The sequence below is a fragment of the Pholis gunnellus genome (genome assembly GCF_910591455.1).
Source record: "Pholis gunnellus genome assembly, chromosome: 8".
Lineage (NCBI taxonomy): Eukaryota > Metazoa > Chordata > Actinopteri > Perciformes > Pholidae > Pholis > Pholis gunnellus.
This window is the reverse complement of record NC_136534.1, coordinates 4,972,624-4,997,041: the sequence shown is the minus strand read 5'-3', so window position 1 is coordinate 4,997,041 and position 24,418 is coordinate 4,972,624. Positions and strand designations below refer to the sequence as shown.

At 40.5% G+C, this 24,418-nt stretch overlaps 2 protein-coding genes across 4 annotated transcripts; one reads left to right on the top strand and one right to left on the bottom strand.

The window, feature by feature from the left end:
* Nucleotides 1–1,463: 1,463 nt before the first annotated feature.
* Nucleotides 1,464–16,095, top strand: LOC306700165 (amine sulfotransferase-like). Of its 3 annotated transcripts, none has more exons than XM_079165089.1 (7): nucleotides 1,464–1,604; nucleotides 7,033–7,194; nucleotides 8,921–9,138; nucleotides 12,336–12,462; nucleotides 12,571–12,665; nucleotides 12,756–12,936; nucleotides 13,887–16,095. In XM_079165089.1, exons 2-7 carry the CDS (start codon nucleotides 7,038–7,040, stop codon nucleotides 14,009–14,011), a joined length of 903 nt encoding a protein of 300 aa, XP_079021215.1. In that variant the 5' UTR covers nucleotides 1,464–1,604; nucleotides 7,033–7,037; the 3' UTR covers nucleotides 14,012–16,095. The 3 variants fall into 3 exon arrangements, with proteins under 3 accessions (XP_079021215.1, XP_079021216.1, XP_079021217.1); XM_079165090.1 differs by having other exon boundaries at nucleotides 1,506–1,604; nucleotides 6,978–7,194; XM_079165091.1 differs by lacking the exon at nucleotides 7,033–7,194 and having other exon boundaries at nucleotides 1,516–1,604.
* A 506-nt stretch (nucleotides 16,096–16,601) lies between these two features.
* Nucleotides 16,602–21,975, bottom strand: rwdd1 (RWD domain containing 1). The gene is made up of 7 exons (XM_079164045.1): nucleotides 21,824–21,975; nucleotides 21,249–21,314; nucleotides 20,855–20,985; nucleotides 19,942–20,085; nucleotides 19,103–19,235; nucleotides 18,947–19,009; nucleotides 16,602–17,379 (listed from the first exon to the last, which is right to left on the bottom strand). The coding sequence occupies exons 1-7, from the start codon at nucleotides 21,894–21,896 to the stop codon at nucleotides 17,270–17,272; spliced, it is 720 nt and encodes a 239-aa protein (XP_079020171.1). The 5' UTR covers nucleotides 21,897–21,975; the 3' UTR covers nucleotides 16,602–17,269.
* Between the last annotated feature and the right edge of the window lie 2,443 nt (nucleotides 21,976–24,418).

The following is a 24,418-nucleotide window of genomic DNA, read 5'->3' as shown; positions in this document are numbered from 1 at the left end:
AAAGAGGAATGTAGTAAAATGTCCAGATGTGCCTCTGACTTGAAGGGGATGAATACTTTAGTGTGTTATAATTGAACTGAACTTAGATCTGACTGTCGATATTTAGTTTCCTTTTGACGTATCTTAAAGTGTCAAAATCCTAATTGGCAATCAAGTGGACAGAGTCAGCTGCTTCAGGTTCCTCTGGGATCAAACAGGATTTCATATGTATATATATATATACATATATATATAATTATATTTTATATACATTCTAATTTATTCCTATTTTAACATCTGCACATTCTCTCAGGGAAACCTTGAGATAATTTCATTAAACTTGGCACAAAAATCCACTTGGCCTCAAGGATGAATTGATTAGAATTTAGTGGTCAAGGATGCTGTGGCCTCAAAAAAGCACATTTTTGGCCATAACTCAAGAGTATATATGCTAATCATTTGGATGTTAACTGCAACTTAGCATAGCATTGTTGGCGGGACAACAATGTCATGGCCAAAAACTTCTCCAATGTAATTGTTGTGCATATAACAAATAAAAAGAATTTAAAACGAATCATGCTTATTTATGCCTCGATCACAGCTAGACTGTTAGCATCCCTGAGCACCGATCGAACCAAACTCCATTCGGAAAACAAGCATTTTTAAAAGTCGTTAGGTTGCCATCTACAGTGCTACAGCACTCAGCCTGTGAACGTGGTTGTATAATATCTTCTGTGGCTCCACAGATGCTCGGTCACATCAGAGAAAATGACCCTGGTGATGTCACAGTGATGTCATCTGGGTTATTTCAGCTTGGACTTACACATTTTTTTAACAGAACTCACAAACTCGGGGTGTGGAGTCGGACTGATGTGACAATTGTGCAGGCATAAAGGGTTTAATGAAGGGCAGTCAAGTTGCATTTAGGATCCAGTGTTTGTTTTTGAACTTGCACTATTTCTGGGGCCTTAAAATCACGACGTCCCGGGGCCTCTGCTGCATCCGGTTCGAACGTCCTTGTTTTTTCTGGCTCTCGTCTGTTTATTCTGTTGAGTTTGTTTATGTTCCTCGTACATTGGAGGACATGCTGTCTCACTTGGATCACTAACAGCGCTGCTTATGAAACACCACTCTTGTTTTTGGTTTTTGTCCCGCTGCAGTCTCCCGTGGCGGTCGTCAGATGGGAAGCATAGTGCTGGTGCATTGAACCACGCGCCGCTGACTGGTAAGTGACCTGCTGGGAATTCCTTCCCTCCTTCCTTCCTTCTCTCCCCCCCTCGCTGTAGACACATACTTTTCTGAGGTGGGCTGGGGTGAACGGGAAGCGCTCTCTCTCTCTCTCTCTCTCTCTCTCTCTCTCTCTCTCTCTCTCTCTCTCTCTCTCTCTCTCTCTCTCTCTCTCTCTCTCTCTCTTTCCGAACAGCGTTGTTTTCCTTTTTAAAAATGCGCGAGTTTTCATCGAACAGAAGGAGGCGGGACCGCCCGCACGTAGCCTATTGACAGCGATAACGTGGTGCAAATGTAAGTTGTGCACATGTCCCGATGGTTGACGGAGAGAGGGGATCTTATTAAAACGCTACTGGACGAAGTTGATTCTGCTTCGGACTGAAGAGCGAACAGAGCAGGTACGCAACGCGTCGGTAACTTTGCCGTTTAAACTCATTCTACTTGGCCATTGAAAAACAAAAAACACTTTTGTTTCATGCACCGGTCAATTAAGATTTTGAGCGTGAACACGTCATCTTTCCAGACTTGTGGAAAGAAGACATCCAAAATAGTCACTTCGGTCTCTTTGCGTCTGTAGCTTTCTAATAAATACCAAAAGTCCGCTTTAGATAATGCCTCGTTTGCATATTCAAACATAACATTTCAGAAATCTTGTAATACAAAAAGAAATGTATTATTATCTTAAAGTAATCAACTGGGGAAGTTTCATGGTGATGTGTTAGTTTTTTCCCCACCACCTGTAAAACAAACATCTAAGGCTATCTAATTACTTTTTTCTCAGACTCAATCTCCACTTCTGCAGCACTGCTACACCAAACTCTCCTGTTTCATTCCTATCTATATTCTGAAGGTTTTTACGGAGGGATTTCTTCCTCTTCTCTTGCCTGATTTATACAACATTGTATTACTAAAACCTTTTTTTATTGTGTTGTTTTTTAAAAATATGGCAATTGGGTCCGTGCACGAAGTATAATTCATTTTCCCTTGTTTACGTTGTATAATGAACAATGTCAGTTTAGGGGCATTACCTAATCTCATTGGTCTACTTGTGTTAATGTAAATGTTTTCTGCTCCGTGTGAGTTCGTGGTTCTATAGCTGATGCTCACTGAACGCGGTTAACGCTTTGACTGTGTTATTGTTGCATTGAATGAACACGTGCAATGCAATTCAGCACCAAAACATCAGCTTGTTCCACTATCCAACTTTAATAATGACAACTGAGTAAAGGAAGTCAAGAGTCGGAAGCAGAGAGAGCTCGCCTTCAAAGTAAAAGTTTACCCTCAATTTTGACTTCATTGCTGGCTCTGTTGTCATGACACTGACGTCACTAAGTTATTCAATGTAAAGTCCTTTAAAGTCCAAATCCTTTTGCAGGATTATCCTCTGTGTATAGAGTGCTTAAACATCATGATTGTCCACCACATAAAAATCACTTTTAGACGTCAGTCAGCAACAGGGTGCACATATTTCTGCTCACAACACGGGTCTGTATTACAATACTTATTACCAATAGTAATAACATATAAAACATACTTTCACTCTTCAAATTGCTTAACTTTTAACAAATTACAGATGTTTTCTACCTGTGTCTGCTGCCCGTTGGCATCATGGCAACATGGATTTCAGGCCAGCCAATCAGCTCCTTCCAATCTAAAAACTTTATTTCAGACTCTTTTGTCATCTATTATCAAGTAGTACTAATCATTATTATTGCAGCTTCCTTGTTAAATGACATTTGATTGATTCAGTGTAGGCAACGCAGAGACACTGTACATATGAAAAGCAAAATTAAGTTGTTCAATAACTTTATGAGAGAAAAATGATAACGGCTGGTTCTATGGCCTCAGTATTTGTCCTCACGTGTATGTGTCAAAGCACAACAAGTTTCATGCTACATAGTCATTTAAAATGGTCAATACACTGCAGTTAATAAACAGGTTCTGGGTTTCATTAAACAACTTTTAATGAACAATGAATTGATCCTGATCAAACTCGCCTTTTCATATTCAGATCCTGTCAGAAAAAGTACTAATATCACACTAAGAGTTTCCTGAAAACTTTCCTGATTATACTTGTTTTAAGTAACATATCCAATGCAGGACTTTTACTTGTAACAGTTCTTTTTAAAGTAAGATAAGATAATCCTTTATTAGTCCCGCAGTGGGGAAATTTACAGGATCACAGCAAAGTGGACAGTGCTCACAAGATACATGGTAAAAAAGAAACAAGAGCAGCAAGTATTATAAATAAGTAATAAACGGTAAAGAATATCAACTAAGTAAAAAGAAAACGTACAAAAATCCACAATAACTAAATATAAATAAAATATTAAATAAAATATATATACAGAGTATTTTTTTATTGCAGCGATTTTTTGATAGTGTTGTTAGTGTTGTGTGGTCTACTGGGAGCACAGCTTGTTGTGCAGCCTGACAGCAGCAGGACGCGGTACCTCTCCTTCACACACCGGGGGGAATCAGCCGGTGGCTGAAGGAGCTGCACAGAGCTGCCAGGGCGTCCCGCATGGGGTGGGAGGTGTTGTTCATCAGGGATGATAGTTTAGCCATCATCCTCCTGTCTCCCACCACCTCCACCGTATCCAGTGGACACCTGTTGTGGAATATTTCTATGTAGATGCGGGATAAGAGTCGATTAAATAAACAGAGTCTGATAAATGCTCAAAGTAGTGTGTCAATTTAATGCTTGCAAGCAGGAGAGCGGACACACAGACACGTATCTCAGTGAACTGTGCAAACACTGTCAAAGAACTAAAAGGCACATTATGTTTTATGCATAAAGAAGTCACGCCTTTAGTTACCTCATAGTAAAAGGGAGTATAGGTTTTTGGACACGGGTTGATTTGTTCTGCTCATTATTTGGAGTCTCACAGGTGCGTTCAACTGGGAGTCAGTTTCATACAGAGGTCAGAAACAATGTTTCCTTTCATCTTCTTCTCGTGTGTACATATGAACAACCTTGGAAGATAGGACATTGGTTTCATGAACTAATTAAATACCTCTGTAGGACTGCAGTGATCTTTTCCTGTATCTCTGTACTTTCCCATCAGTAGAACAACATCTTTCAAAACATCCCAAGATACTAAAATATATTTTACCATTATTATACTTAATACATATTTTACCATTACACACCCCAGCACACCGCTGGCCTTCTTGATGAGTTTGTTTAGTCTCTTCTTGTTGGCTGTCGAGATGCTGCTGCCCCAGCAGACCACTCCATAAAAAATGGCTGATCCCACCACAGAGTCGAAGAAGGTCCTCAGGAGAGCTCCCTGCACTCCAAAAGACCCGAGTCTCCTCAGCAGATAGAGTCTGCTCTGACCCTTTTTATAAAGTGCGTGTGTGTGATCAGTCCAGTCCAGTTTATTGTTCAAGTGAACACCCAGATACTTATAAGATCTCACAATCTCAATGTCCGTTCCCTGGATGTTCACTGGTACCGGAGGAGAGCGTTTACCCCAGCGGAAGTCCACCACCAGCTCTTTTACCAGAGTTTATCTGGAGGCGGTTCCGCTGGCACCATCCTATAAAGTCCTGGTTCAGTTCAGTAAAAGTACATACAATAGAGTCAAACCTTTCATATGTCTTCTGTACATATAGTTCTGAAAAGTAGTGGGGTAGAAGTAGGAAGTGGCATGACAAGAAAAGACTCAAGTACCTCACAATTGTACTTAAGTACAGTACTTGAGTAAATGTACTTCGTTACATTGAAGATCTGTCAGTGTTGTTTGACAACACGATCAATAACAATCCTAGGCAGTTGTGGTGATAATGGGAGATATTAATATTTTCTTATAACAAAGGTGAAGTTTTACACTTCTTGTTCAAGGTGGCATTTTGTGATGAGTTAGAGATGATAAATGGAAATAGGACTTTTATTATGCACCCATGGTGTGTACATGCCTCTAGTTTTTGGGTCAAAGTTAGTTTAAATGTTGTGAAATAACTTAAACACACAGTATTGCCTACGTAAATCTATGCAGCTGTGGAGCTTTTGGCAATAATTCTATTGACGGTATTGACTGGTTTATGAATAATACAAAGAGAGATATCTAAAATCCTCTAATATGGCAACAAAATGAAACAAGAATTTTGAACCTGGCTTTATCCAATGTCCCAATATTTCTGTTCTGGAAATGTATGCAAATTAGCATATATTTGATAACATAATTCCTCATTTGCATATTTAAACATACAAATTTGTAACACAAAAGAAAATTGTAATACAAACAAATTCACCTGGGGTGTTTCCCCTTAAATGAAGATCAACTACAGCCAACGGTCCACATTGTATCTGCAACTAGTTTCTTTCTCAACACATCTTTCTTTGTGTCCATATATAAACAGAAACACCGTTTAAACATCACTGCTCCATGAGCTGGAACATTTTACAGCTGTCGTACACCAAAATTGTACCAAGCATTATTGAAGTGTGAAGTTCTTATAGTTATAGGCTGCCATGGAATGTTTGCCCGAACCTATTAAAGGCATGATGAGTGGCAAATTACAAACTGAGTGGATACAGTTTATTTACATTTACAAGTTTTTCAGTAGTTGGAGAATGGTTGGAGTGAGACGGCAAAAACTAATAAAAAAAACTAAACAAATAAATATACACCTGGGGTGTAGATGTTGGCGAAAATAGATTTGAGCATAGTGTCACAGAATACTCCCAATTTCAGATGACAACAGACTTAAAGATAACTCGTAACCTGTCCCTGAACGAAGACTGGCCAATCATAGCGTAGCATCGACCAGGATCCAACTATCCGGCTCTGCTCCGTAGACTCTCGTGCAATTGTTTTAAGATTTTCTTCATTTTCAGACTGTTTTTTTTGGATTTGGAGCTAGTCACGGTTAAACGTCGCACGACAGTGATACTCGTTACCTGGAGAGGTTGGAAGGAGATATACATTTCTAAAATGTTGCGTTTCTACATAGAAACCTGTGGAGTTAACATTAGTACATTAGCACATCATGTTTTAGCGTTTGCACTTCTGTTGATTGATTTGATCGTAATAGTGATTTAAGACTTACCCGGCTTTACAGGAACAGTGTTGTTTCTTCATTTCATTTTCTTCAGTCTCAATCGCCAGGTGATGTGGTGGTTTACTTTCACACTGTGATCTTTAGCTTTAGCTTTAGCTTCTATCTTATTAACCTGTTTTCACTGCTGAGTCTGTTTGACATCCTGGACATATCCTTCAAACGCATATTGAAGACTCTTCTGTCTGCTTCTCTCTGAAATCACTTTTTCGTTTTTTCAAAAATGACATAATATTTCTTTAGGGAGTGCAGTTAGTGACAGTGTGGGCTCCTTCGTAGCTCTGAGAGCTTGACGGCGTAGCAGCAGGAGGCGGGGCTTAGCGAAGGGTCAATATAGCATATTGTATTGCAGGAAAATGAAGTGTGGTGTGTGTGGTTAGATTCAATGGCATATTTTAGGTTCCATTTCAAATGGAGCAAACACTTGCCATCATGGTCATTACTTTTAATAATCTACATGAACATCTTTAAAAATCAGCACAGAAATGTTTTGGAAAATGGAAATGAACCGTTGTAAGATTGAAACGGGATTACATCGTTGTGACATTTAGGATATCATCACTTTTATAATAATAATACATTCAGACGCACAATGGATGACACTTTAAAATTGGCAATTGATGTCGCAATCTTGTGCAAACATTGCGGCGACATATATGTGCTTACTGGACCCTGTTGTTTTTCAATTGCTTTACAACCAACAGAACACACGGATAAGAGTGGGTTAAGGAGACCACGTGTCCTTTTATTTTGCTTTAGCTATCATGGACGTAAATGAGGTCAAGATTCATGACCATGACCTGGTGCCATACAAAGGCTTCAAGTTGATCAACGGGACTCATGATCCAGATGATGTGGACCAGATTTACAACTTGGAGACCAGAGACTCTGATGTGTTTGTCGTCACATACCCGAAATCAGGTGAGAGGAAAACCAAGATGGAAGAGCCCTTTTGTGCACACAGAACTTATTTACACTTCATTTTAAAATACGTCTTGGGCGATTAGATCACCAGAAATTATTCAATATTTTATTTCTTACTTTAAATTGTTCGCTTTTTTTCAGTAATCATGTCATGTTGCAGCAAGTGCCTTTTAAAAATTCAAGGGTGCACGACCCTTCACGCGTTACTCTAAATGCGTGATTCATCCAAGATGCCAATTTTATTTTTTATTTTAGGATAAGCCAATCAGAAGCAGAGTAGGGTGGATCATGCCTTTGCCACAAGAGGGGAAAGAATTTGACAAGAACGCAACAAGAAAAAAAGGTCTTTTTTCTTCTCCTTTTACTCATCTCGAGTTGGTTCTTAAATCAAAGCTGGCTTTGTCCACAACGGTGAACATTTCGCAAAGCCAATAGAGATATTTTATGTCAATATTGTGTGTTTTGCCTGGATCACACCAAGAAATAGATATTGTTTTGATTTCTTCTTTTTTTTTTAATTCGGCAGACTAGGCAGGGGAAGTGCGTTGCTGCCTCCTGCCAACGTATTTGATCTTTGCAAAATGAAAAGGACGTGCATTCTAATGCCACGTGTGAACTTACGTACTTAGAGTCGTCCTCGTGATTGGATCACCCAGGACCAGGTGTAAACAGGGCGACAGAGGAGGAGGCTCCTCCTTTAGATACACAGTGGTTCCCAGTAGGGCTGCACAATTAATCGAATGTTAATGACGATTTTGGCTGCCACAATTAAATGAGCATGATCGTCAGCGATATTGACGTTAAAAATTCGTGCTCTGCTACATATCAAATCAAGCGCTTCCTCAACTGACAGTCAGCCAACCACCAGGGGAAGAACGAGATGGGAGGAGTCATGCGCGCACCCTGCAGCGGCAGCCTCAAAAAAAGTTCTGTCTGCAGTCAACTCCAGTGTTAGTAGAAGAGTAGAGAGACAACAGAACAGAGAGCAGACGGTCACGGGTGTCGTGTGAAAGGGAAATCAAATGTCAGTAGCAAGACACGGTTCTTCAGGTGAATAAGAACCGTATACGTTTTATTTTGATGCAAAGACGTGTACATTAGCTGGAATGTAGCACAACATGGAAGTGAAGGCAGTGCTCTGTTGATTTAATTTTGGGTAAAAAGTGTTGGTACTATTTTATTTATATTTTCCTTCTACGAGATGCACTGTGATAAGGACCAGTCTGATGCAAAGATGTGTACATTAGCCAGAATGTAGCACAACAATGATAGTGGAAGCAGTGTTCATGTTCATTTAACTTAAACGTGAAAGTGCAATAAAAAGATGTTGTCCCTAAAATTAATGTATAATCGTGATCTCAATATTGATCAAAATAATCGTGATTATGATTTTGGCCATAATCGTGTAGCCCTAGTTCCCAGAGTCCTGCAGTGGAAGTGCACTTAAGGTCAAAGTGATTCTTGGAGCTCTCAGCACAGAGGAAGGAACAAGACTGATTAGTATGTACACACGAATGTCCTGTTCTTTTGTGTGTTGCAAATTGATTTCAACTGAGAGCAGGGTATCAAATGATCACGTGTTTTGTGAAAAAGAGAAACCAGGACAAAGCTCCACACAGAGAACAGGAAGAGGTGTGCTCACACACACGGTGGACCTAATTGCTGCCATTGGACACGCAGGGTCTGGGAGATGGAAATGAGGCCTGTCTGCTCTGTTTGACAGGGACCATCTGGATGCAGCAGATCCTGCTGCTCCTTGAGGCAAAGGGAGATCAGACAGCCATCAGCAAGCTCAGCAAATACTCCAATGCTGAGCTCGTCCCCTGGATCGAGGTGTATGGCAACAGACGGACGTTTATCACGGCCCCGTCGCCAAGGATGAGAGTCAGCCATCTGCTATTCCAGTTCATGCCTTCTGCTCTGAGCCAGAAGAAGGGCAAGGTCAGCTCTCTAGCCAGGTGTCTTTTTTTTTTTACATACTCACTAAGGAGGTTTCTCTTTGATATGCACGCCAGGTTTCTCTATCAAGTGTGTACAAATCTGGTGTTGTTGGTTAACGTTAATCTTTCTAAAATAACACTCTCATTGTGACGGTACATGTTCAGAGAAACTCGTATTTTTTTCAGCCGCTATAAAAACAAACAACAAAACAAGCCAACAAAATTTGCTAGCCAGTATTAGCCAATATGAGGCATCATCCGAGAATGACCTGCCTCCACCTACAGAAAATACGTCATCATGTTTACTAACAGAAATTAATTAATTAAATTATGTCACAAATTCTAAACCGGTCCAACAACCAAGTTGCCAAGAAAAAATGTTGGCATTGTAAATTTCTGCAAACCACTTATGTCCTGTTGAATGTCCACGTTTTTGCAATTGTTTAGAGCAAGTGACAGCCAGCATCTTGCAGAGAAAATAACATAGTAGTAACCGTTATTGAAAGTTAGGTGGTATGAAAGTAACGTGGTATAATATCGAGTACAATAAGCGAGAACGTCCAATGAGAGCTGGCGGAAGGGGTCAAACAAACACAGGACTTTCACAGAGGAGACCACTGTTCATGTCCTGTGTGAAACCAAACATAACATCACCTAAGAAAGTCCAGTAAGGGTGGTTGCTATTTATCAACGCTGGTTACGGTTGTTATGTTATAACTTTAATACTAGTTAAAGCTAGTTAAGCAGAATTCATAGAAATCTCTCCAGCTGTTGCATGTTCTGGACCAAAGTGTTGGATCATTCTTAAGCCTTGCGGCCAAGGTGACAACAAACAGAAACCCCAATCATTTAGTTCCAGCAGTTTTGTTGTCCTGTCTTCATCCTGCTTTGCACTGTTGAGTGTAGCAGTTGGCCATGTGACTTCCTGTTCTGTAGCTGTAGGACATGGCACACATCCAAATCGTCCCATTAACACTGATAGGCCAATTTCAGGTCTCAGAAGAGTAGCTTTGGCCAGAGAGGTAGAGGTGGGGGGATTCAACCTGTAGCTTGTGCTGGACCGCGACGGCACGAAGAGCGCGGGGGCTCTGGCTTGGCTTGTCTCCATGACACGCCTCGGGAAGGACTCAAATCAGACATTTCTCCATTCTCAGCTGAGATGGACGCAGAAATGTCTGTTTGAGTTACAGGAAGTGATGTTCAGGACGTTCCTTGTGCCCAATGAACTCATAGAGTGAGCATCTCAGTGTTATAATCCTTATAATCCTGTGCCTCAAAGTCCACAAAATTGGCTTCATCTGTAAGTCAGCTACTATACAGTTATATTAACATGTTTACATTAATATTTATTTGGTTTGACTACAGTATTGTTGATGATGTTAGTTTACTCTCATGTCAGTGGTGGGCCGTCGGGGCCAGCTGAGCCTTCTCTGCTGGCCTAAACAGAATCACAAAGTTATAGCTATTTTATCATTAAATCATTTTTCACAAATACACTACATGTATTATTTTTTTTTTTCCATTAGCTTATTTTCTCATAGTACAGCTCCTGTCTTCCTCTGTTGCTCTGCTTCCAGCACAGCTTGTTTTAAGGAGAGCTTTTATCCAATGAGATTCAGCCTCTACGTCTCTATGTAAGGAGAGAGGCCCGATGCCCGCTAGAGAGCCTTTGCAGTTTAAGTAAATGGGGACGATATTGTTGATTGTCATAGTCTTCAACCAATCAGATCTTTAGTTTGACATGTTGGGCGTATTCTTTGACGTGCCAGTGGCACCGAGGTAGCCTGCTAAGTACGTCAGCGTTAACGTGCGCCATGATTGGTCAGTGGGCGAGCACGTGACTAATGTGAAATTAAAGGAAGCTGGCAGAAGTTAGTTGGAGTAGTAGTTCAAATTGAAAGATATGGAAGAAATTATGATATTTTTAGGGTTTTGCTTGGTGTAGATTATTTATTTTTTTACCTAGCTTTGTTTTTTGAACACTCAATGGCTGAAGGAGGAGGAGAAACGGATTTAGTGGCAGAGTTACTGACAACACCTTTCTCAAATAGGACATTTCAGGAAAGACTGGACATCATAAGAAATAGTCAGTCAACCCCAGAGCTAGCAGCCCTGACTCAGCCAGGAAAAGGATTTGTATGAACAGTGTTCCTGGCTGACAGCATCGCACATTTTATGGCTGGGAATGTGTTTCATTTTAACTGAGCGTCTTGGTGTTTGGAGCTATGCTACGCTAACCTGAGGACGCCGTAGCAAGGCAGGACACTACGGTGCTTTTGAAAACTTTTGGAGAAACCCGAGTGGATCTGCAGATCAACGAACACGTTTGCAAGGAAACGGAGCTCCCCAGTTGTATTTCACCGGCCGCGGGCGGTCTGAGGCGGCCGGGATCCCACCGGTTGATGTGTCATGCTTTGTTGTCATATAAATATATGTGACTGGTTCTTATGAGTTTTTGTTGTCATTGTGTTAATTACGTTGATTTGGACTATGCATTCTCCGTTAATGACGCTGAGTCCCGTCATGCACGTATTCATGTATCTGCACTCTGCAGTTAGTGTTTTGTAGGTGTTGAGCTTCATGTAACATTTTAATTCACTTGTCAAATGTTGCAGTGTTATGTGAATATGCAGCTTTTACACATAACAAATAATAACCCGTAGCTGTTGAATTACCTCCTAATAACCTCATTATGATGCAACTGTAGTAGGACAGCACAGAAGGCCCAGGTATAAAATGCACGGCCCGCCACTGTCTCATCTACATATGTACGTATCAGTATCTAGTGGTTAAAGCATTGGTGCTTGTGTAAATGTTATTTACTGTTGTATCTCATCCTTCATTACTTGCATTGAAATACTTTTAAGCACCTGTCCACTTTGGTTTATGACAGTATTCTTTTATCTACTCGTGTACTAGAGATAATATGTAGTACTTACAAAGGCACTTACTTTTTGAATTGTTGTGCTCTTTTTCAGTTTTACAAAATTACATATTTTCCTCCATTAAATCCTGCCAAATGCAACAACCTGTCTGTTCCTTGGTGAATACGGTGCTGGAAAATATATTGTCAAGCTGGCTGTATAGCTGAAAAAATACATTTCCTAAAACAACTTTTAGTGAGGACAGCATAGTCAGTCTGTCCCCAATAAACAAAATAGTTGTAAACCGTTGACACCCAGACTGTTCCTCTTTTAGGTGATCTACGTGGCAAGAAATCCCAAAGATGTCCTTGTGTCTTACTTCTACTTCCATAAGGTTGCAAACATGTTGGAAACTCCAACGGATTTCGACGACTTCTTTGAAAAATTCATGAGAGGAGATGGCAAGTTCTTCTTCTGTCATTTGCAAAATAGTGTTGCTTGTGACATTTTCTCAGCAGTGCAGCTCATGATTGTCTGCAGTGGTAACATGTGTGCCTTATTCATTGCAGTGTTTGGTTGCAGCTGGTTTGAGCACATTAAGACGTGGTACTCGCACAAGGATGATATTAACATGCTGTTCATCACTTACGAAGAGATGATTCAAGTAGGAGCTGAAATCATTTCAATCTGAAACACACAAGGATCAGTCTGACTTGAAAAAAAGATAATTTATGCTACTGCGTTTTATGTTCAGGACCTGCGTTCAGCAGTGGAGAGGATCGCCTTGTTCCTGGGTAAAGAGCTGGCCGATGAGCAGCTGGCCGATGTGGTGAAACACAGCACCTTCAACAACATGAAGAATATCCCACAGGCCAACTATGAGCGGGTGCCAGGTGAACTGCTCAGCCACAACCAGGGAAGATTCATGAGGAAAGGTAAGAGAGTTTACTGCTTTAGATGTGGCTCACTTTGCTCAACTGCTAATTGATAATGATTAAAACCAAGACAAATTCACCTGTCAACTCAAGTTGCAGATTTTTAACGAAAAATAATTCGTAACACAGTAAAAACAAAACTTTGACGCGTGATCATAGACAGGTGCAGGCCCTGTTTTTACAAAATCATGTTCAGTATGTAGCAATGACAGATGAGCCAGCGGCTAGCAGCTGACGGAGCTAACAGCACGAACGGTGCACACAACGGCAACAGTGCTGACGGAGCTAACGGTGCTTCTGTGAGGCCGCCGTGTATCAGCTGCAACCACCGTGTGAACGGCGACGGTTAGCTAGCCAGTGGGCCCAAGCTCCCAAAGGGCTTTGAAGCAAATTTGCCATAGTGGCATTCTGCGTCATGTGGTGCTATACGGCCCAGGGAGGCGGGGTTAAAGGGTTGGGGGAGGCGGATCTTCTGCGGCAGCTGTGCAGATTTTTTTTGGCTTTGACTTTTTAGGAGGCCGGTTTACAACACACACAGAGCGAGAGTGACTTCATTCTCTGCTCAGGTAGACATTACACCACTGTATCTTTACATAGCTAACAGTAGTTTGCTACTATATGAATGGTCTGCATCTCGAATTTAGCACATGTAAGTCCAACATTTAGCTCTGTTTTGTTCTCCACCAACTCCCGAGTTCAGAGCGGCACCTTTCACATAAAAGCAGTATTTTGATCCATTGTTGTTAATATGTAAATATTGAACTGCTGCTGTAGTAGTGATGTTTGAGGAAAACACATGCGCACACGGTGTCACCAGCCTGCCAATGATGAGCTTTACTGGGACAGCATAATATGTAATGCACTGAATAGCAGGACTAATGATACATGGCAGAGTGAGGATGGATGACTATAACCTTTTTTCTTTTCCTTTCATGTACTGTGAACACCAGGCACCATCGGTGACTGGAAGAGTCACTTCACTGTGGCCCAGAACGAGATGTTTGACAAGGTCTTCCACAGAGAGATGGCGGACGTTCCTCTGGTTTTTACCTGGGACATCAAGGACATAGCGTGATCAGTTGTTGGTCGCATGAATCCTAAGAAGAAGATGGTCACAGTTGCAGCTTCATGAACACCAAGCTATGCAGAAAAACAACATTATTCACGTCAGCATCTCTTTACCCCTGTCAGACCAGAGGCTCTGCTTTCCTGCAGTTTTCCCAAAGCACACTATAGTGTTTCCTTCATTCCAGGCACCCATTGGTTTCCATTTATTTTAGTTTACTTTGAAAATCTATGCAAAGTTGCATTGAGTACAGAATATGTAGTAATTCTTTACATAGTAGACTTTATTTACTACATCCGTTAGAGATATTGTGACCTCAAGCAGTGAGCCTTGTTGTCTGGTGCTCATATGAAAATATAACCATTCCCTGACTAGCTGGGTTTCTATTAGAAAAAAAAAGATATTCGTTTTGAAGTATGACAATAGAAAACCTGTACGGAAACAACGAAATTCAATAAAGTTTTCTCATTTGCGGAAAAAACGTTCTTACGCTTGCTTGAGGTGTTTTTTGCCTAGATGTGTGGAGTGTCAGTGCAAATCAAGAGGAGTAATTTTCGCGGAAACAAGAAATCCAAATTGAAGCAGTTGTTGATCGCTTGCGGCCCCTACCGGCCAGTTAAGAGTAGTCGGGACAGTCAATAAAATGTTTTCAAGAAGTGTAAATCACTGAAACCACGAGGGGTCCTTGAGCATAGTCAGAAATGAGATATGTATGCGATGCTCACACAACCACGCAGGCACGCACAGCCTGGCGGAGATCATTATTCTTCATTTTCCTGACAACAGATACACAATCATTTGTCGTTTCTCAGCGGCATGTTTTTCACATCGCAGTGAGTTTTTGTCTTCACATCTGATGCCGATAATCTGAGGCGCTTGTCTGTGTGTCTGCTGCTCTGTGCTGACTAAACACTGCTCTGCAATGTTATTAGCCAATTGGTTTATAGTATCTGTGTCACACCATTCATTTTGAATGTTATAAACGTTTTTATGAAAGAAATGCTGTTAATACAGATTGCAAAATGCTTTAATTATTTTTGGAATTTTTTTCTAAATTTTTGTAAATATCATTACCATGATCAATTCTCTCTCTCTCGCTATGTGTATTGACCATTCCCTGTAATAAACGCTCCACACTGTTTAGATTATCAGCAGTAAATTGCAATATTCAGACACTTGTGAATCTTCATAATTTTACTCTGCGGCTGACTGGTGTGGTGATGTATAACTATGTATTCTTTTTACAGTTTATCAAAAGTGAAACATTGCATTGTGGGATTTTTCACTAAACATGGTGTACATGCTATGGACAGCACCTTTTTTTGTTCCATTGTTAGCATATATATGATATATATATATATATATATATATATATAAAATATATTATGCTAGGTAGCAGAAAATGAGTTATTTGGACACTGGGCTGGGACTGTAAAGCCTATCGATACATTGTGTGTTACATTGTATCTTTGTATAGAAAAATAGCTTTTGTCTTGTGGGGAGACACTACAGGTAAAAACAATCTTTTTGCATGTACTTGTCAATTTTTAGATTTTGGCATTTTGTTTTCTTTCAGGCTAGTGGAAAGAAATCCTTCGAAATATACATTTACGTGTTTATTTTACTATTTTGTCTATTTGTGTCTGTAGATTCCTCCTAAATTCCCCAAAAGTTACCATTAGATAATGCTTAATTTGCATATTCAAACACAGAACTTCAAAATGTGTTTTTCTAGTAAATAAACAACTGGTGAAGTTTCATGGTGATATCTATTAGTATAATGTATTACTCTATTCACCTGTAGTGTCTTCAAAATGACCTTTTTCTCGAAATTATTTTTTTTCTCAGACTGATCCAGAAATCTCCTCTTCAGCAGCTCTTACATACACCAAACCTTAGTTTCATGCCTCTCTATTCTGAAGGTTTTTAACAAGAGGTTTGTTCATGTCATTCATAGCCTGATTTATATATTTTATTACGAAAAACATGGTTATTTATGTCTGCTGACTGTATTTTTTCTGACATATGAAATATCCAAAATTCCCTTTGTTAAAACCTTCGACTCCAATATGTCAATAAAATGAAACAAGAGACTGGCTTTATCCTCTGTTCTGAAAACGTATGCAGATTAGCACACATGTTGTAAGATATCCAATAATATAATGGGTAAATTGCATATGTAAAAATCTCAAAACTCGTAATACAAAAGAATTGTCTTAATGTAAGTAATCAACTGGGAACGTTTTATGAAATCGTTTAGTTTATTAACCTATTGACCTATTGACCTGGGGGGTCTCCTAATTATTTAGAAAACAATAGGACCATCTGTATTTGTAGTCACATGTATTCATCAGTTAAGTATATAATTACCAAAGTATTGTACTTACAACTGCTCTAATTGATGTTTTTAGTTACAATGGATCAGTTATTTGTTTGTATTACTGTTTTGAAGTACTTGCAATTCAATATTTTAATGTTTTGCTACTTCTACTCCCCCACATTTCAGAAGCACATACTGCATTTGTTTGACCTTCATATGACAGCTTTAGTTCCTAATTACTTTGCAGAGCTCCATGGTCAATATATAAAATGCATACTACATTTCGAACATGTGATGTACATTTGAAAATATAATTCAACTAGATTAGAAGCTTTCGACTCCCCCTGAACCAGCTACAACATAAAAATGCGGTTCACATCCAAGATAAAACCACAATTTAAAACTCTCCATAGAGTGATTTTCATTTTCATAGTTGATATTATATATATATATATTATAATACTGTTATTTAAAGGTGGATTCTGCCAATCTGGAAACAAAATGTTGATAATTGAACTCAATACATCAATTGCTGATTGCACCTTTAAATAAGAGCGTGAATGCAGTAATCTTTATGTAATGGAGTATTATGCTACTTTCATGCCAGGAAAACATCTGAATACTTCTTCTACTCCCAGGCCATACGTGATATTATACTGCCCCCTTCTGGCCAAGTAGCAGGCCTGTCACCGGGACGTCCTGCATGTCAAACAGCACCAGAGCCAAGTCACACGTTTATTCGGTCAATTTAATTGTTCAGGCATAGAAATTAACACTTATTTGTTTGTGTGTGTGTGTGTGTGTGTGTGTGTTGCATTCACGAGGATTCCCTCTCCAACTGTTGTTAAGAGTCTTTCAAAAATAAATTTGTCTGGTCAGATGTCAGATGATCGTATCCCAGAGAGGAGCAGGTGTGGTTCCCATCAGTCCTCTGTCCTACTTCAGCGTTAGTCCTCATCACTCCCCAACTCTAAAGGGTTAAAGTCCGGGTCCTCATCCAAGTCCAAGTCCTCAATGTCCTGGAAGAGTGACTCATCCACTTCCACGTTGTTCCCAACTGCGGAGGAAGAAACATAGACTGTGTATAAGAAGTGGACGCAGTCGCTGTGACGTCAGCCATTGGTTTGTGGACTGCCATTTTGAAGCCTCGAGTTTGTCATTTTGGCTGTCGCCATCTTGGTTTTTGGCCATCGCGGATGCACGCGAGCATAAAACTAGTGTTAAAAACAAATCTCCAATAGACCAACTCTGAACTAAAGACTACAGCTTTTCTAGACATGTTTTATAATGTTCAATAGCAAATAATCTCTAATCTGTGCCCTACCGTACTTTTAGACGCCCACGTCTCCGTTCTCCATATGCCTGCTCACTAAAACGTTGCTCTAAGAGGAGCTAATGTTCTGGTTAGGGTTGTATAGAATGCCATTTTCTTTTTACATTGGCAGCTTTGTTTGAGAGGTCATATTTTATGATGTTGTCGCCCTAAAAAATATGATTTGTGCTATTGTACAATTGAATGACTGCTTTTGAAAGGCTTAACGCCAACAACCAAACAAACAAGATTTAGTTGGATTAAAAACAGGCTCCAAATTTTGGAAATGATTACATCTATTTTTTTCAATACGTTTTGACTTTTGGACTGAAACAATTACATAGTTGATGACTGAGCACCACGTGAGAAGGTGGACTATTGCACACAATGTTTCTTCAAGTTATCAATACTAATAATTTGAATGTTGAATTCAAATGAAGCCCTAGTTATGGATATGAGCTGGATTGTGATATTACAGATTAGATACGAATGTTAAACGGAAGCCGATGCTGCGATATCGTATCACAGACTCTTAAAAGGGAGTCGTTGTTTGAATAGAGGACACATTGTTATTAAATAGATTGATTGTAATGTTTAGATATTTGAAATTGAATGTTCACACTCTTTTATAAATGTTTATTCACGTAACTGTAACTGTTTTGCTTGCAAAAATAAAGGTTGTAAATACTCCAAAGCTCTGCCACATGTTTGGGTTATGTTTCACACGGGCTCCGTTCTGGACAGGTATATTTATTGCCTTTTCATATCTGCATTACAAGATTGTTGATCCTAACCCCCCTTGACAGCATTGTCATCAGAAGGTTATGCCACCTGTCTCACAGGAGCCGGGTGGAGGAGGTGCTTAAATGCACCGCCTGAGGCTCCACCAAGAAATATTTGAACCCTTTTCACTTTTTTTCGTATTTGTGTTTTTGTTCTGTTTTTATATATTTACACACCTCGCAATAATCTGTTAGGTTTATTGTGAATGAGTAATGTATGTGAAAATCAACAAAATAAATGATAGATCTAGTTGAACAATAACTAATATGTTTGTACTAAAAAAGATCTCATCTGATTCCACTCTAAAACATGTCTTTAAAATCAGTGCATTATGACAAAAGATATCATCCGGGACCGACGAAGAAACAACCCAGACACAACCATGAACTTATGGAATTAAAGTTAATGTGAATAAAATAGTTTTTTGTAAAGTGACGTAAACCACTTGTTTTCACTCTTTGTACTAAAACGAAGCCCCAACAACAACATTATGGGACGCCTTACAAAGAGCGTCAGTTCAAACACTCACCTTCTTCAAGGAACTGAATGTCAGACGTGTCCAGGTTGTGGTCCGTCTCAAACAGCTGTTTACCTGGTGAGGAAAAGATTACGTTCTCTTTAGTTCATAGATCAGGAATCATCTTTGCAAGTTGAGAGCCTTGAAGTAAAAGCCTCAAGCGTTTACCGGTGAGTTTGAGCTTCCCTCCCTGCTCCTCCTCTTTCTGTATTTTACTCCTCAGCTCGGACATCTCCAGCTCAAACTTGGCTTTCCACGTCAGGAAGTTTTCAATGGTTACCACGGTGCCCTGGAACAACACCTGACAAAACACACACGCATCATTACACACTGCGCGATCATTGGCGGTAACTTGGGTATTTTTTCAACCTGGATCCTTTTTTTTTCACTCTCTCTAAGAGACTAAAGGGGACAAGGTTTTTTTTAAATTGGTCCAGTATTGAGGGAGAACGCTGCAGACGGCAGCTACTGAACAGGCTGCAATGGAATCGCTCGGAGCGTCAATGTACGTCCACTAAAAGTGCCACTGACCAACGAGCCAATGGCTCAGACTGATATTAGACTTTTCCTTTTAACTTTCACTTTATTCAAGAGTGCCGGTGTTGTCAACGTTTGTTGTGTTGGAGTACAGAAAACGTAGCTCAATGTTATCTGAAAGATTTTCAATGTCGTGGCTGATTGTTTAGAGACACACAAAACCAAACAGACGGATCATGCGAAAGATAAAGAAAACGGTTTTAATTCTCTGTAGGGTTCTTTCCATTATGTTGTCTGACACTTATAATAACAATCTGAGCCTGTCAGTGGCAACAACAGGCTTTTACTGGACGCACATTGACGGAGAGCAGACTGGACCAATGTCTGTACTGTTGTACCCCTTTGTCCCCAAACAACTAGACACTAGAAGTGAGAAAAAGGACTGAAATCAATGATTTGGTATTTGAGTCATCGCAATGTGGAAGAAATACGTTTAGTGAATGCCACGTGTACATTTGTCCTGTTCCCACCTTCTCTGCTTCCTCTAACTCGGCCTCTTTCCGCTGTTTCTCCTCTTCTCGTCTGTTTTTCATCATATCCACTATTTCGTTGAGTTTGTCCTGAACAGCTGTCACCAGGGTGAAGATCATCACCATGCCCATGTTTTCCTCTGCCTGCAGAGGAACCCCATAAAACACATTGTTGATATGGGTTACACTGGTAACAGACAGATATTATAGTGTATGGAGCCGTTATCAACTATTCATGAAAACGATCATCAAGACAGCAGGCAGTGAGTTACGTGTTCTCAGCTTCTGATTGGATCAATATACTGGTTGTCTATGGGAAGAGTAACAAGTGAATTAGCTCTAGAGATATATTTAGATTAGTTCCAAAGAAAGCACTATTAGCCAGAATCACATTTCTATTTGCCTCACAAATTATTACCCTTCTGTCAAAATCGAATATGAATGTAATGTAGAGGCTCAGTCTAGTAGAATAATATAAATAATAAAAACAATAATAATAATAATACTTTTTCTTTTTGTATCACTTTACCAAACAAATGTAACAAAGGACTATAGGACAATAGAAGCACAAACAAAAGTAGAACTATTAAAGTGGTTTTATATATTCTAATATATACACACTGTATATATGTTCTAATACGTAGAGGAAGCCAGTGCTATGGTGCTGGGACAGCTGTGATCATGCCTGCTAAAAGACTGGCAGCAGAATTCTGAACCAGTTGTAGCTGTGAAAGTTGCCACTGCCAGAATAAAAAGAGTCGCAAGTTGCAATAGTCAAGTCTAGACAACAACAACAACAAAAAAACGTTGCAAAGCCATCTTGTGTGAACAACTCCAGATAGACAGATGGCAGGTTGACAGACCAGGAACCCAAATCTACTGAAGAGATCATATGAAGTTCAGACAGACAGACCTGCTGCTGCAGTAAGGTGAGGATGTCCTCCACGTCGTTGTCCTCCAGGTTCTCCTGGGAGTGGATCTCCCACAGCGGAGGCTCATCCGGGTATTTCTCTACGTAGGTGAACTTAAGCGTTGCTTCCACGACTGCAAGAAGAAAGCAGACAGCTGGTGTGATGACAGTCAGCTTTATTGTCACTTTACAAGCTTTCCAGTTCTGTGGCGTTTATTACAAGCTTACACAGTCAAATCAACTCTGGCATGCTATTTCCCTCACACTCACCATATTGTGATTATGTCCTTTACAATTTTCACCTTTCAACAAAGCCAAAGGTGAGACTTCTATAACAATTGTCATGCATGCAATGGATGACATGTTTACAACCACACACATCACTCAGTATACTCACTTTCACCATGTTCCCCTGGATCTGATGTTACAGTGATGGTGAAGCTGGTGGGGTCGTCTGAAAGCACTACAAACACACATGGATTCATGTCATCATCTTGATATTTCATATCAACAAAATGAACAATCTTCCGAGGTTACACAAGGCATCATCTCAGAATACATTTAATGTTGGAAAGATTGTCATGATACAACAATAACATGGATACAAACGGTATAATACAGAGATATATGCAGAATATAAATGCACACGACCATTGTATATGGTGCTCAGTGTTACACGGAATTTGAATGGAGTTTGGCGTAACTCAGTTAACTCAGTACCATACGATATATACAGTAAAGGCCCACTGTCACAGCTTGTCAAATCAGTGCTGCATGTCTGACATTTGCTTAGAGTACAGTTATAACGACACTGAATATATACCACTGGGTGACACCACTGGGTAAAATAGTTAGCTATTGTTGGATTTATCTTTGAGTCACGTTTGCCAGTCAGCTAGCTGGCGCGCTAGCTTGCTAGCTAACTCCTGTCTTTCGCTTTTCCGTCTTGGATGACATTAGTGGAATCCACACCTGTGAAAGAGTCTGGATAGATGGACTCTATAGCTTCGAGTTCATTCCTTTGCTCTTCGGCGTAGTCTGTCATTTTGGCGTGGCTGCAGGTTATCTGGAAGTTGGACAAATCATCACCGCTACGTCCAAGCTAACACAAACTGGCTGTAGTGCGTGCTCCACAGTGGTGATGGAGGATATCGGTGTTCGGACTTTTTGGTCTGATACCGGTATAGTTACCGACCCGTGTAAAATGTCATTTAGGGGAGAGACAGCTGTTTGGACATTCTCATTGGACACATGTGGGCGGTATAACAAACCACTTCTGTTTTGTTCAGGGATTCTTCACCTGTTTCTAGTGTGACAACGACGGCGCCACTTGTTTTAGATCCATTGGTTGGGTCTGGCTGGGTCATTCACAAAGAATTCGACAGTGCCACCAACTGGCAAAGGTGGGAACTGAAGGAGGAAACCGTCGCAATATACATTTAACTATGAAGGTCTTAGTCTTTTGAGAACTTTTCTCTTTATTTTCTGTTTATTTGTCTTTTTTGTCTTGTGAAAACGCTGAGCCATATAACATGAGTGCCTGTATTATGAATGAGTGTTAGTTATGGAAGTTATAATGTGCTGTAACCCAGGACTCATATTCTTCTTTAAAATACTGTTTGTGCATCACTTATAGTACTTTATAAATCTTGAAAATCATTTCAAGAAGCCTTATAAATACATTATGTATTGTGTTTGTAATGCATTATAGACATGACCCCATCTACAACATTAACACTATTCATTATTAAGGATTTATTAACATTTATAATTACAGTGGACTGACTGATTGAATATTGAATTTGCATAATCAAATCTGAAAACTGACCTTTTTTGCCGTGGAGGTGTGTGTGTGTGTGTGTGTGTGTGTGTGGTTTGTGGTTGAAAAACATGAACTCATTTACGCACTGTCCCGTTCCTATTTACACCATTTGAAGCCCTCACAGCCTCTCACACTCAACCACTTACCAGGTGAGGTCAGTAAATCCTTGAAGGTTCAGGGTTTGAGGGTTTAGTGGGGACATTGGGATTTGGCCAAAATGTCTGTGAGAGAGCCCTCAAACACTTGACGATTTGACAGAGGGACATCCCTAAACCCTCACGGACTTCGCGGGAGCGCGCCTCAAAGTCCGTAAGGGGGGACATTGGGATTTGGCCACTGCATGCCCAGTGTATGTGAATAGTCACGTGATATTCGTTTTCAGGCGTTTAAGTCTGGACGGAGATCATCTCGAAAACGATGCTTAAACACGTGTAGACAGAGGACTCAGGGAGCCGTAACAGAGGGGCCGAAGAGCCGCATGCAGCTCCGGAGCCGCGGGTTGCCAACCCCTGCCATATTCACACTTGCACGGACACACGCATTCCCATGCATGCGCAAAAAAGGTCAGTTTTCAGATTTTGATTATGCAAATTCGAATTGTTCACCAAACGTGCACGTGCAGAGTAACCAGTAATATACTACTCTGGCCGTCTATTTTTAGCGAGCACGGCTGGAAACGTGAGGCTCTAAAGTCTCAGGTGGAGCGTCTGTGCATCCTTCAGACTTCCACTAATATACGAGAGGAGCAGCAGGAGTCAGAGGCGAATGTGCAGGATGTGGAGGAGGAAGGAGCATCGCTGGTACACAGCTCTGGTAGAAGGGATCCTCCTCTTCGGCTCTCGATCAGCTCCTGGTAGATCTGGATGTGAAGTCCAACAGGGTCTGGAGGAAACCACAAAGAACAAGTGTTGTATTGAAATAACATGCATCACCAACGCTCCATTAAAAGCAAGGCTAGACTCAACCAAATATCTCACACTGCTGAACATCCGGCTGATCAACTCTACCTTGAGTTGAGACTAGTGGGAGGAAGATGAGCTCTCTCTGGTCCATGAAGTTCAGCATCACAGTCAGTCAACGTGTGGAAATAGCTGTGAGGAGAAAGAGAATGTAAACAGAAAGGCAGCTTTCATTCATCAGCCCAGACATGTTATTATGACACAGCTATGTTTCTGTTTCCTATCTGAGAGGTGATATTTACGAGTGTGTCTCTGGTCCCTGCTGTTCCTCTCTTCACATGGCGATAGGAGAGGAGGCAGCGGTGCAGGTTGATGGAGGAGGCTTCAGGTGGAGCTAAAGTCGTCTGGCGGTGTCTTCAGGTGGAGGCTGAGGTTGATGCCTGCAGGTGAAGGTTCAGGCTGCAGGTGTCTGCCAGGATCTGCAGGTGGAGGCAGCGGTGATGGTTGTTGGTAGAGCCTGTAGGTGGAGATTAAGATGGCAGCTGTCTGCCAGTAATTATGCCTGGTGCCGCATTTTTAATATGTTATTTTGTCGTTTGTATTATAAAGTCATATTACAGTTTGCCAAAGCCTTCTTTCTACATCAAAAATGAATGGAATCAAGCAATATATGCACCTCATATGAATTCTCATAGAAAACGTTGAATATACTGTTGTGATACAATATGCCCCACGGGAGTTGCCTTTAAAACTACGATGGATGATAAATAAATAGATCTGGAGATGGGTGTGTCTGGACGTGTCCTGTGACGCGAGAAAAGGCTTGAAACCTTTCCGATGACGCCA

What these genes read in the sequence shown, in the direction of transcription:
- rwdd1 (XM_079164045.1), bottom strand. Translation starts at nt 21,896, where the DNA reads ATGACAGACTACGCCGAAGAGCAAAGGAATGAACTCGAAGCTATAGAG. An exon ending in TCACCTTACTGCAGCAGCAG is followed by an intron (nt 20,086 to 20,854) that starts GTCTGTCTGTCT and finishes GTTCCTCTGCAG; the next exon opens with GCAGAGGAAAACATGGGCAT. An exon ending in AGTTAGAGGAAGCAGAGAAG is followed by an intron (nt 19,236 to 19,941) that starts GTGGGAACAGGA and finishes GTGTTTTGTCAG; the next exon opens with GTGTTGTTCCAGGGCACCGT.
- LOC306700165 (XM_079165089.1), top strand. Translation starts at nt 7,038, where the DNA reads ATGGACGTAAATGAGGTCAAGATTCATGACCATGACCTGGTGCCATAC. An exon ending in CGTCACATACCCGAAATCAG is followed by an intron (nt 7,195 to 8,920) that starts GTGAGAGGAAAA and finishes TCTGTTTGACAG; the next exon opens with GGACCATCTGGATGCAGCAG. An exon ending in CTTACGAAGAGATGATTCAA is followed by an intron (nt 12,666 to 12,755) that starts GTAGGAGCTGAA and finishes TTTTATGTTCAG; the next exon opens with GACCTGCGTTCAGCAGTGGA.